The sequence below is a fragment of the Stegostoma tigrinum genome, chromosome 6, assembly GCF_030684315.1.
Source record: "Stegostoma tigrinum isolate sSteTig4 chromosome 6, sSteTig4.hap1, whole genome shotgun sequence".
Taxonomy (NCBI): Eukaryota; Metazoa; Chordata; class Chondrichthyes; order Orectolobiformes; family Stegostomatidae; genus Stegostoma; species Stegostoma tigrinum.
Genome location: NC_081359.1, coordinates 94,009,748 through 94,023,942, shown reverse-complemented (window position 1 = coordinate 94,023,942; position 14,195 = coordinate 94,009,748). Strand labels below are relative to the sequence as shown.

Genomic DNA, 14,195 nt, shown 5'->3' with positions numbered 1-14,195 from the left:
CTATTATGTGTGGGAAAAATCAATCTTTAAAATATAAAACTGTAACAACAAAATACATAAGATTGTCAGGCATTTTAGTTTTTGAATGTTTCCACAAAGGCTTAGGATAAAGATCAGTATATACCAGTGTCTTTCTAAACTGTGATAAACATCCATTTTAAAATGTTTAACAATCTCAAGATTTTATATGCTATTACGAAGATCGCTTTCCATGTTGACTAGTTTTTTTAGAAAACTATCCTATCGGCTTTTCTATGCCTGATTAACCTTCTTGTGATAGGCCTACATCTATCTCCAAATCACAACCATCAACTGTTACCTTAAAGGACTTGGTGAAATTTGGAGCCTGATTGGTTGATTGATCAGAAAGCTTTCAACTTCTGAAAAGACACCTGGCATTCCCCTAACCACAATACAGTTGTAGCAGCGATATTTGATATTTGATAAGTATGTGATAGAAAGCGCACATCCACGAAAAAAATCGCACTATTTTCCACTCAGTTTTGGGGGCAGGGAACTTTGCTAGCGTTTATATTTTGCTGCACTTGACAGTACTCGTTCTTCAAATTGCCCATCTTAGATTACTTGCACCTTTGCAAATGCAAATTTCACAAGATTTACCACCAAACCAGCTCACTGTAATTTCTTAAACGAAGCTTCTAGCTGTTTCATGTGGTCCTTCACATTGTGTCACGATATAGATCATAACATTACCAAGCTAAGTTACACAATTTGGAACACTGGTTATCACTTGATTCATCAGTCTTTGGAAAGTTGCTGAAATCTTTTTAGCCCAAATGATATTGTTGGCTTTGAAAAAGACCGTATGTTATGGCAATGACTGAAATTTCTTTAGCTCTCAATGTTAAAGGATCTTATTAGCGTCCACCTAAGAAATCTATTTTGGAAAGAAAATTGGCACTGCCAACCCTATCACCAGTCTTTCAAGCAAGGAATTGGGTAGGAGTCAGTCTTTGCTACTGCACTGATCTTTCTGTAGTTCACATAGAAATTAGTTGAACCATCAAGGTTAGACATTACCACAACTGGGGAATTCCAGCTGCTTTGGCTGGGTTCAGTTAGGCAGTTTTCCAATATGGGGATGTGATAGACTAATGGGGCTGTCATTAGACAAGTAATCCAGCAATCAGGTTTTTTTTTTTCTGTGGGCCCAGGTTTGAATCCCACCATGGCAGGGGATAGAACATGAATTAAATTAAAACAAAAATTTGTAATTTAGAATCTGATGATTGTTGAAACGACAAACATCTGAAGGTAAATGCTTTTCTTGCCTGGTCTGGCCAACATATGACTCCAGACCAGCAGCAATGTGGTTGACTCTTAACTGCCCTCTGGGCAATTAGGGATAAGCAGTAAATGCTGGCCACACCCAGTGACACCCACACTCTGTGAATGTACCAAAAACAATGATGTTCACTAATTATTGAAGATATCAGCATTTGTGAAGCCTCCTCCTGTCGCATGTTTTGGATTTCAGCCTTTACCTGATCCTGTTTCTCTAGATGTAAACATAAGGTTACTGCTTAACAGGACAGAATTCAGCTACGTCCATATTATGGATGGCTAGATGTAGCTAAGTTGTACACCTCACTATAGGCTTAGTTGAAATCATCGAGAAGTTTATTAGGTCTTTTTCATTTTCTGCTTCTCCGTGTGAAAGTACGGTGTAAAACTACCCTAATAGTTCAGTGTTAGCTAACTGGATAGTGCATGGCTTAATTTGGGAATTGTCTAGGTCTCCTTCTGCCTCATTCTCGGTAAGACTTGCATCTTCCACTGTTCATGCTCCCTGGCATTCCTGTACTTGCTTATGCACTTTCCAGTAGTAGTACTTCTTCAACATATTCACAGTCGATTCTTTTTCCAGTGATATGGCATGCTAATCAAATAATTTATTTTACAAATCCTTTTTCAATGTCCTGTATGGGCCACTGAACTGTGCTTTCAACAGTTCACCTTGTACAATTGCAACACTAATACCTCATTGAGATAACAAGGTATAGTGCTGGATGAACACAGCAGGCCAAGCAGCATCATAGGAGCAGGAAAGCTGAAGTTTCGGTCTACGCTCTAGTCCTGAAACATCAGCTTTCCTGCTCCTATGATGCTGCTTGGCCTGCTGTGTTCATCCAACTCCACACCTCGTTATGTCAGATTCCCCAGCATTGGCAGTTCCTACTGTCACTAAATACTTCATTACCTGGCTGAAATGTTTAGGATTTCATATACTTGTCCATCTTTTGTTTCAAGTTTATATTTAATTGGGCGATCAACTTCTTGCAGGTGAGATGCTGTTTCATTTCTTCCAGTTGCTGCAATTCCACAACTGTTGGGTGTTTTCTATTGTTTGTTTAAAAGATGTCTTTAGGGAGTGGTGTGGCAGGTGCTTTAGTACTTGTTGCTATCATATGTGCTGTGATGGCAAACAATACCGGCTTATGGTCGGGATAGTTTTCTTCCACCTCCCCTTTCCTTGACTGGATCGAAAGGCACAGTGATTGGCAACACAGCACATTTATATAAACAAATTGAATGAGGATATAGAGGGCATGTTTAGTAAGTTTGCAGATGGTGGTATAGTGGACAGTGAAGAAGGTAATCTTAGATTAAAAAGAGATCTTGATCATGTGGGTCAAAGATCTGAGGAGGGGCAGGTAAAGTTTAATTTGGATAAATGCGAGGTAATGCATTTTGATAAAACAAATGAGAGCAGGACATATACAATTAATGGTAGGACCCTGGGTCGTGTTGCAGGAAAGACAGACCCACAGGTTGAGGGATGTAATGTTTGGAAATTTGCATCACAGATAGACAGCGTGGTTAAGAAGGTGTTTAGCATGCTCACCTTCATAGCACTGACCTTTCAGTATAGGAGTTGGGACTTTATGTTGAGGTTGTACAGGACACTGGTGTGGCCTCTTCTGCAGTACTGTATACAGTTCTGGTCACCCTGCTATAGGAAGGATGTCATTAAATTGGAGAGGGTTCAGAAAAGATTCTCCAGGATGTTGCTAGTAATGGAGGGTTTAAGTTATAAAAATGGATTGGATAGACTATGACATCTTTCACTGGAGCAAAGGAGGCTGATAGGTGGCCTTACAGAGATTTATAAAATCATGAGGAGCATAAATAAAGTGTGTAGCAAGGGTCTTTTCCTTGGGGGGGGGGGGGGTTTCAAAACTAGGGGGTATATAGTTAAGGTGAGAGGAGAAAGATTTAAAAGGTACCTGAGGGGCAACATTTTCATACTGAGGGTGGTTCACATGTGGAATGCACTGCCAAAGGAAGTGGTAGATGCAGGTAAAGTTACAACATTTTAAAAACATTTGGATAAGTACATGAGTAGGAAAGGGTCACATGGATATGGGCCAAATGCAGGCAAGTGGATTATTTTTGTGTGCGCTAATTGGACCAAAGGGTCCATGCTGACTGACTCAATGACTCCATGACTCTATGTAATAGCAACAAGTACTCAAGAACCTGCCGCACTACTCCCTATAGACATTGCATCATTAAACAAGCTATTGGAAGCACAGGTTCAGTTTGTGAAGTTAATGCAGCATCAACATCTTTGTTTGAGAACAGGAGACAAAAGTCAGGTACTATAGGCCCTTCTGTTATTGGGAAGATGTTGGAATCTATTATCACAGAATCTCTACAGTGTGGAAGCAGGCCATTCAGCCCATCAAGTCCACATCAACTGTCCGAAGAGCATCCCACCCAAACCCACGCCCCTGTCTTATCCCAGTAACCCTACATTTTCCTATGGCTAATCCACCTAACTTGCACATCCCTGACGCCATGGACAATTTAGCTTGACCAATCCATCTAACCTACACATCTTTGGACTGTGGGAGGAAACCAGAGCTCCCAGAGATAACCCACACAGATACAGGGACAACGTATAAAGTCCACACAAACCAGAGGGTAGAACTGAACCAGTGTCACTGGCGCTGTGAGTCAGCAGTGCTATCCTCTAAGCCACCTTGCTGCCTCAAGATACACCCACCGATTACCTCCCTCCCCATCTCAGGCAGGCCTTGTACAGGTGGCCTGTTTCCCCACACAGATTGCAGCTCTTGGGCTCCTTGCAGTCATTAGTCAGGTGGCTCTCCTGTTTGCAGTTCCTGCAGAGGGTTACTTTGCAATCCACTGACACAGTTCTCCCCAGGCATAGATGCACTGGAAGCCATTCCCACAGAATATAATATAACTTGGAGAATATATAAGGCTGTACAGCGCAGAACATTCTGTTGGAAGAGGGAGAAAGAACGTAGAACATAGAACGTTACAGCACAGTATAGGCACTTCAGCCCTCGATGTTGTGCCGACCTGTCATATCAATCTGAAGCCCATCTAACCTACACTATTCCATGTACGTCCATATGCTTGTCCAATGACGACTTAAATGTACTTAAAGTTGGCGAATCTACTACCGTTGCAGGCAAAGCGTTCCATTCCCTTACTATTCTCTGAGTAAAGACATTCCCTTACTACTCTGAGTAAACAAGTAGAGAAAGGTTCTCAGCAGGAAGCCATATCTATCCAGCGTTTCCAGAGACTTATTCTCCCAATCATTGGAGAGTAAATGCTGTCTTTCTGAGAAAGGGCAGTACATTCCTGCTGCAGAGAACTGCTGCCAGTCCCCAGAAGCAGCATTTGTCAATCTGTTGAAGGATGGATTGCTTAAATGTTGTGACATCCTGTATAACTGAGGATTATCCGATGAACGGAATGAAAGAGCTGACTAAATGGACTGAATGGCTAATTTTTTCTCCTACAGCTTATGGTTGTAAATCACTTTGCCACTGTAGCCGATAGCGAGAAAGGCAGGAGTCTGAACTTCTATGGCAATAAGTAGATCTTACAAGACTACAGTTTCTGGTTTCCACAGCCACACTGACATGAACTAACTCCTGCTTATGCAAAGCAGCTCCAATGTCTACCAGCAATCCATAACTGGTTCCACAACAGTGCAAACAAAGCTGACCACTCTGGATACGCTCTGTCTGGAAACAATGGAGTCCAAGCTCCTTGCAAAGGGTGTGCCAAGTTATTGACAGACACCTGTATGTATGCTTCTCGTCGCTTATCATAAGACTATCTGGCTGGCTGCCGATACACCAATCACTTTGTTCTGTGTAGCAGGGGAAGTGCTGTTAATCTAGAGACCTAGGCAATGTTCTGGGGACCTGAGTTCAAATCGTACCAGATAGTTCAAATTCCAGATAGTGGAATTTGAATTCAATAAAACTCTGGAATTAAGAGTCTGCAGATTACCATTGTCAATTGTCAGGGGGAGAAGTCCTCAGGTTCACTAATGCCCTTTAGGGAAAGGAAGTTCCATCCTTAACTGGTCTCACACACATGTAACTCCAGGCCTGCTGTAATGTGGTTGACTCTGAACTGCTCTCTGGGCAAATTAGAGAGGAGCAATAAGTGGTACTCTAGCCAGTGATGTTCTCATTCCTTGAATGAATTTTAAAAATGCCCAGCAATGTTCGCCTGTATGCTGTCCTTTCAAAGCTAAGTAGCGTGCAGGGGAACTCAAATATGACTTTACTCTCTTCAATGTGGACTTCCACTCATGTCCAATATTTCACTGTGTGCAATCACAGATAAAATCAAGTGATGCTTTTTCTCTTTATCATCACAGTATTCTTTCTGTTGCTTCACTGCTTGGCCAAGTTCACTTCTTGGGTAAAATGCACCATGTTGTTCAGGGAGGGAGGAAGGTGTGGGAGGCTGAGGGTGAGTGCGATGTATAAAATAGAAGCTCATGGCTAGACCACCTTCAGCTTATGCATGAGAAGAGAGTGTGAGATGAGGGGGAGGTGAAAATGTGAGATAGAGGATGAGTTCAGAGGATCCTTCTCACAAAGGCTCACAACCTCAGCAATGGCCGTCCCAACATTGGCCTGCACTTTGTCCTCTATCCCCCATTCCTGCTGCCTCAGGTTATATGCCAACTTGTCTCAAAAGAGTGACAGGAGTGTGTCGATGAGTGCAGTGCAAATTCCTAGGATGGTGTGGCTGTTATGGCTGAGTAGCTGGTATAGTGTGCAAGTTGTAAGTTGTCGGTATGTGAGACTTGAACTGAGGACTCTAAGCTGTAGTGAAGCATGTGAATACCAGGTACGAATGAAGGGCATTGTTGATCAGTGGCTAATGGGGGAGTGATGATTTGAGCAGTGTTTCTGTTTTTTCTTTTTTATTCATCCATGGGATATAGGTGTCACTGACTAGGCCAGCATGTATTGCCCATCCCTAACTGCCTTGAGGGGAGTCCATATAGGCTATGGCAGGTGAGTAGGGCAGATTTCCTGAAGGACATGAGTGAAACAGATGGGTTTTTGCAGTAGTTAGCCACGTTGACCACAAACAACCGTTCTATTCCAGATTTTTTTTTAAATTCAAATCTGCTGTTGTGGGTGGAATAACTGCACAGAGGCTGGTATCCAGTCACTAAGTCACCCTTTATTTGCTCCGAAACAGTCCTTTGAGTGAGGGACCCCCTGACACTTCTGTTTATGTCTGTCAGCCGGGGCTCTCTGACTGGCCCAGGTTAACAGCCCCAATCAGGGAACCCTGTACTCAAAGGGATATACCTGGCCAACCTCATTCTAATCACTATGTCAGGATTTGAACCTAAGTCCCCAGAACATCAGCCTGGAGAAATGGATTGCTGAACGAAGCTTTAACTGGCTCCTACCTGTCCTGGGACCCTGCTCAAATATCCAGACATCAGCAGCATACTTAGCACTGGCTGGAGAGTGAAACTGACACGCTATCTGTGTTGCATACAATGGCCACAGGCCAATCACTGTCGGTTTTGGTTCTCTAAAAGTGTAAAATGTCACACTTCGAAGGCAAGCAACACAATGTATTTCTTGAAGATGGGTCCGGACCCAAAACGTCAACTTTCCTGCTCCTCTGATGGTGCCTGGACTGCTGTGTTCCACCAGCTCCACACTGAATGTATTTTCCTCATTTTGCCAAGTAAAAACTATCAATTAAATGGAAATCAGGTTCCCCTAATGTATATTTACGGCAATCTTTTCACTGACTTTCAAGAATATAAGAACATAAGAACCAGGAGCAGGAGTAGGCCGTTTGGCCCTTCGAGCCTGCTCCGCTATTCAATAAGATCACGGCTGATCTTATCAAGGACTCAGATCCACTTACCCACGCTCTCACTGTATCCCTTAATTCCTTTACTGTTAAAAAAAAATCTACCACAGTTCGCTGAAGTAGCATCAACTACTTCACTGGGCAAGGAATTCCATAGATTAACAACCCTCTGAGTGAAGAAGTTCCTTCTCAATTCAGTCCTAAATCTACTCCCTCTAATCTTCAGGCTATGCCCTCTTGTCCTAGCTTAACCTGCCAGTGGGAACATCTTCTCTACTTCTATCTTATCTACTCCCTTCATAATTTTGTGTGTTCCAAAAGAATCCCCCCTCAATCTTCTGAATTCCAATGAATAGAACAAATGAATAAACCTGCAACTGATATCACTCCTGTCCTCAGATGTACCGACCTGGTGGCAAACCTCCAATCAGTTTCCTCGGGGTCTTTGGAGCCTCAGCGCCTCTGTCTTTCAAGTCATTGGGGGAAACTGTTTCATCTTCTTCACATTCACTCATCAGAGCAAATGCATGAAATCTGCCAGGATATAGTCACATGACAATTAACAAACAAAAGGCACAGACTGAAACTAGGACCACAACATCAAGCACTTGAGAACTTTCTTAAATAGTTTTCAAAAGTGGCTGACCAAGCAATAAACTAGAAATAGAGCCACTTGGGGTATGAATTAAATAATTTGAATAATCTGACTCAAAGCGTGTCTCAGTGATGACTCAGAGTCATTGCAACACATAAGCATTCAGCTGAACATGTTGATGTATTTAGAGTGAAAGCAAAGTGGTGTAGATGCTGGAGATCTGAAATACAAACAGAAGGTACTGACAAAACTGTGTGAAAAGAGTCCAATATGAGTCAAGTACCAAATTCAAGATGTTAACTCTTTTTCCCTGTTCACAGAATCATCCAGGTCTGCTGAGTTTCTGTTTTCATTCCGCATGATTAATGACCGCTTTCTTCATTTATGCAAATTCGACAATAATTGCATTCCCGGTAAATTTGCTAATAGCTCCATAAAGTTTTCCAAGTAGCTGAGACATATAGGTTAGTCTGGTTAGTTCTAAGTTAACTGATAGAGGTAAGACGGCTTGTGTGATGCATTCTCAGTACGTTTCAGTAAGGGAGATGAAAATAGTTGTTCCCAACCTTAATTACTCATTCACGATTCATGACTTAGAAGTGTGCATTTGTCGGGATTTGTCAGGAAAAGGCTTTGTTATCTTCTTCCATTAAATTGTCTGTTAACAACAACCATCACTGCCTGTATTTTAATATTAGTCACTTGAATGGGATTTAGGAAGGAAATCAGTCAAAGTAGCCTTCCTGAAGGTGGAGAACAGGGTCAAGGTACCAACATCTGTTCCTACACTTGCTTCTTCCTGATCTTAACTGGTGCCAATTTCCAAAGGCATTGTTGAGGACAGTAGGAGAAATTGGTGAGTTAAAGAAAATGCCTCACAAATTGCTTTAATTTGCTCTTGATAAAATCTATAGAATATCAGGACCACGTGGGAATCCTCATGAATATGGGGCAGCACAGTGGTTAGCACTGCTACCTCACAGTGCCGGAGACCCAGGTTTGATTCCAGTCAGCGACTGACTCTATGGAGTCTGCACATTCTCCTTGTGTCGGTGTGAGTTTCTGCCTGTTTCTTCAGTTCCCTCCTACAGCCAAAGGTTGCATAGGTAAGGTGGACTGGCTGTGCTAAATTGCCCATTGTATCCAGGGATGTACAGGCTAAGTGGATTAGCCATGGGAAATACAGGGGTTATGGGCATAAGATGGGATGCTGTTCAGAGGGTTGGTGCAGACTCAATGGGCCAAATGACCTCTTTCTACACTGTTGGAATTTTATGAATTGTACAGATAAGCATCCCAAGTTATTAATTCATTGTGGAACTTTCTCATGTAATCTGACATTTAAAAGATCAGGGATTAACATTCATTTAACCAGAAATGAAGGATTAGCCAGTAAATAGGTGATGGTTGCTAATTGAAGGGCTATGGATGCTAGTGGTTCTGTAGTAGTGTCACTACTCTGAGGGCAGGAGGCCCAGGTTTAACTCTCACCTGCTCCAGATCTCTGAACCAGTTGATTAAATAAACTACATGTAAAGAGATAACAGAAGGCCTGAGTTCAAAGCTAACCTACTCTAACAGAGTGTAATATCTCTGAATAGGTTGACTTAAAAAACATGACAAAACAAGAAAGGGCTAACATCTAGGGCTGGGTTGGGGGGGGTGGGGGTGATGGTGGCGAGAAAGCTGCTAGACTGGAATAGTCAATACACTATCTGCACAAAGCAAGTAGATGTCTCTTAGATTCTCATGAACCTGTTCAGAAATGTTAAGACACACCTCTCTGGAGCAAGTGAGACTTGAACCAGGGCCTCCTGGCCCAGAGATACGGAGATTGCCCCTGCACCACACCTGCTTTCATCTCATCGGTTCCATATGAGGCACCTGATTAGAATCCATTAAAAATCGGAGCAGGATGGTTGACTAAAGCAAAAGATTGAAACTTAAAATTGGGCCCTTTCCTTTTATCAAATAAATATTGGCAGGCATGCTATGTGGCAACTATCAGGTCAACCTCATTGGCTAGAATACCTGACCTCTCACATGCCAGTTAGTTTATTTACAGTCGACAAGCAAGCTTAGGTGAGTTTTTCTACCTATTGCAGGACCCAGTACTAACATCCCTGGTTACTGAAAGCATCCAATCAAAGGCTGGCAATATCTGGTCCTCAATGGCCATCCAGTGAGGCCTACTCCTTGGGGAATCCAGCTGTAAGAAGGTAATGTTTTTACCTTCTTGTCATGGGTAGAGGTACAATTAGGGCAATTCAGAGTCCCCACCCCTACACTGGCCCATAGACTGTTTTGGCTTCTCAGTCAGGGAGCCAGCAATCGTTCACCACCTGTGGGAAAGCAAGCAACTGGAGAGTTGGCAATTTGAAGCCCTTAAGTGGCCATTGATTAACCATTTAGACAGTCCCCAATGGATCTTCTCACCCAACTCTTAACTGATGCAGTGACAAGAAAAGTGGTATATTGTATCCGCTGTTCCCGATGGGGCCACCTCTACATTGGGGAAACCAAGCAGAGGCTTCGAGACCACTTTGTGGAGCACCTATACTTAGTTCGTGACAAACGACAACACCTCTCAAAAGCGAACCATTGAACTCCCGCTCCCACTCCTTGGAAGACATGTCTATCCTGGGCCTCCTCTAGTGCCACAACGATGCCACCCAAAGGCTGGAGGAACAGCACCTCATATTCTTCCTGAGAACCCTGCAGCCCATTGGTCTCAATGTGGATTTTATAAGCTTCAAATTGTCTCCACCCCAGGCCTCATCCCAAGACCAGCCCCTCTCGTCCCCACCTCCTTGACCTGTCCATCTTTTCTCCCATCTATCTGCTCCTCCCACCTCACTGACCAATCCCCACCCCACTTCCTACCTACTAGCCTCATCCCCACCTCCTTGACCTGTCTGTCTTCCCTCCCACCTACCTGCCCCTCCCTCCCTACTGACCAACCCCCATCCCAACCCCTTATCTTCACTCACCTTTATTGGCTTCATCCTCGCCTCCTTGACCTGTCCATCTTCTCTCCACCTATCTGCTCCTCTATCCACCTTCAATCATCGCCTCACCCTCTCTCTATTTATTTCAGAGCCCCCTTCCCCTCTCCCACTTCTGAAGAAGGGTCCAGACCTGAAACATCAGCTTTCCTGCTCCCTAATGCTGCTTGGCCTGCTGCATTCATCCAGCTCTACACCTTGTTATCTCGGATTCTCCAGCATCTGCAGTTCCTACTATCTCTGTCCCGATATTGTAATTTGCAAGTGTGAAAAAACCTGACTTCTGTGAGGTTTGCAAAGGCCATTTTGTTACATTTTTTGGACTATGGAATTAAAAATGGAACAACTACTGCTTTAAACAAAGGGACTGTGAAAGAAGACGTTGCAGGTTTTTTTAAAGAAACAATGTGCTACTGGAACTCATTGTTTGTTGCACTCCAGGGTAGCCTCATTCAAGCAGAAGGGGAGGATGCTAGACACCTCAGATCCATCAGCATGAATCCTGAGGCAGCATTGCCCTGTGACACTTTTGATTGGTTTCTTTTGACCATGACCTGTTGCATGTGTTCAGGAGTATGCAGCATAGCAATAACTTGACAGGTTCCTGGTTGAGTGGCTGCAGCTTTGCATGTAGACAATACAAACTATGAAGGGGAAATATCTTGCACGCTCTTTCTCCCTTTTCTGAATGGAGACGTGAAAGAACATTCCAAGCAATGTCTCTGCCTCCCTAAACCTGTTCTTCCTCTCACCCATCCCTTCCTCCCACCCCAAGCCGCACCTCCATTTCCTACCTACTAACCTCATCCCATCTCCTTGACCTGTCTGTCTTCCCTGGACTGACCTATCCCCTCCCTACCTCCCCACCTATACTCTCTCCACCTATCTTCTTTACTCTCCAGCTTCGGTCTGCCTCCCCCTCTCTCCCTATTTATTCCAGAACCCTCTCCCCATCCCCCTCTCTGATGAAGGGTCTAGGCCCGAAACGTCAGCTTTTGTGCTCCTGAGATGCTGCTGGGCCTGCTGTGTTCATCCAGCTTCACATTTTATTATCTTGGATTCTCCAGCATCTGCAGTTCCCATTATCTCTCCCCAACATTCCAAGCAGCTGGCTATTCTCTCTTTGTAAATTCCATTCTTGAATGAAAAAAAGAAAGAAAACACCTTCAGAGATTCCAAAAGGGTGAATCTTCAAGCAGTGAATAAAAGATTGAGAATCAGATTGTCTGTTCTACTCAGAGTTAAAAGGAATCAGAAGGCATCTTAAGAACATTTCATCAACACCTGGTAATCCAGACTGGTGCCAGAACGGTGCTTCACTGATTGTCCTCTCCCCATATGTAAGATTTGTGTCTTATCTTGTCTCTTTGTGTGTTTGCTTGTCAGTGTATGAGAATTCTTTTTTCAAATGTAGCTTAATTTGTAGGTAGGTATAAGTTAGTAATTTGTGTTTCTTTTTATCTATTGGTTATAACTAATCTGCTTTCAATAAGTAGTTGTTTTCTCGTTCAAATGACAGAAATATTTTCAAAATGGTAACATGACTGTTAAAGGCATTGACCATCGGCCTTTTGAGCTTTTTCCTTCCCACAAAAGTTACTACTTTTCATCTGCTGAAGAAGAGCTCACAAGAATGACACAAGTACTGTTCCACATTTTAAAACAGACACATGATGGGATTAATACCTCCTAAACTCTTGACCAAAGGCAAAATCTACAGATTTCACATCAAGATAATTACTCAGATATACCAGATTTAAAGCAGATAATATCATGGCATTACCAGTCAACTTAAGTGTCAGTTGTCACTCTATCGTATTTCAAATTGGCTTCAATTTAAACATATACCAGTAATTTTGTTTAATTAGATGGCACTAATTAGAATCTTTTTTTTCAGTAGGCAACACATTCAGCTAACAGATTGTTGTAATGTGCTGTGACCCTCAATCTTTCATTTCAAAAACAGAAAACCAGAACACAAACCTGCCACTTGGACGTGCCTTCTGCACTTAGGTGCATACAGCACATTGTGATTCAGTTAACTATGTGGCAGATATTCAGGGGAAATCCTAAAATCATAAAGTATAGGAGCAGAAGTAACTGGAATATTTCTCAACGCCATTCTCCTGCCTTCTCCCTGTAACCTCCTATCCCCTCACTAATCCAGTATCTGTTTCTGTCTTAAATAGACACAATGATTTGGCCTTCACAGACTTTTGTGGCAATGAGTTCCACAGCTTCATCACCTTCTGGCTTAAGAACTTCCTCCTCGTCTTCATTCTAAATGGTCATGACTTCAATGTGCCCTTGGGTCCTAGTCTTTCCTAGTTGTGGAAACATTTCTCCACATCAACTGTAAGTTTCAATCAATCCTCCTTCACCCTTCTAAACACCATACAGTATAGACCCAGAGTCCTCAAACACTCCTCATCTGACAAGCCCTTCGTCCCCAGGATCGCTTTCGTGAACCTCTTTACCAGTCCTCTTCTGAATGTTATGTTTGTCCCTCAATCAGTAAATCACAAAGCTACACCAACAATCAATTTGTAAATGTTCAGACACTAGAATGTACAAGCATGTCAAGAGGAAATATCAAGGGCACCAATAAGGGGAAAATCGAAGGAGTAAGAAACATAGAAACTGAGAAACCAGGAGCAGGAGTAGGTCATTTAGTCCATCAAGCCTGCTCCACCATTCAATATGATCATGGCTATTCATCCAAATCAGTCCCCTGTTCCTGCCTCCCCTTTAAATCTTTTAATCTCTTTAGTCCTAAGAACTATATCTGCACATATAATTTATATAAACCACATTTATCCACATTATGTTTCATCTAAGAAAGGGTATGATAGTTTCCTCCACAGTTTAACCTGTAACACTGAAAATCCATGGGCACGTGTATATCAGGGTAGATTCTAAATGAAAGGACATCAATTCTCTGTCATCAACAGACTTTGCTTCAGGTAGGACACTGAAGGTGTTAAAAGTTGAAATCTGGAGCTACAGATTCTTCTACAGAGCATTCAATATTATTCTACACATAGGTTATCATTAGATGACATTTAACATATAAAAATAAATCAAAAATGAGACTTCCTGAAAACCAGGAAGTGTCACGTAGGATTTACCCATTGTCTCAAATGTTATTTATGTTATACCTTCCTGCAGTTAAATGAGCCAATTCTTTCAGGAACTGAATTGTGCCTTCCTCCTTGGCATTGAACGATACCATGTGGACTGGGCATGGGCTCTTGGTCAACTTCCGACGCAAAAGCTCTCTCATCGCCTGAGGACTATCACCAGCAGTGAAAAAGTAAACTGCTTCAATCTTCAGAAAGAAAAAATAGAAGTATTACAGAGAATTCTTGGAATAAACACAGGGAAACAACAGTGCTACTAAGTGATTGCAGGGGAAGTCAACTTCACAATTCACTTCTAATTCC

The 14,195-nt window shown here is 42.6% G+C and overlaps 1 protein-coding gene across 1 annotated transcript in view; it reads right to left on the bottom strand.

Annotated features, from left to right (window-relative positions):
• The window catches only part of LOC125453100 (von Willebrand factor A domain-containing protein 3B-like), a 133,414-nt gene that overhangs the window by 98,107 nt on the left and 21,112 nt on the right, over positions 1–14,195 (bottom strand). Inside the window, exons 6-7 of the mRNA XM_048532201.2 lie at positions 13,911–14,080; positions 7,562–7,686 (exon numbers count right to left, since the gene is read on the bottom strand). Of these exons, the coding sequence (XP_048388158.1) occupies positions 7,562–7,686; positions 13,911–14,080 (295 nt within the window). The remainder of the gene's footprint in view (positions 1–7,561; positions 7,687–13,910; positions 14,081–14,195) is intronic.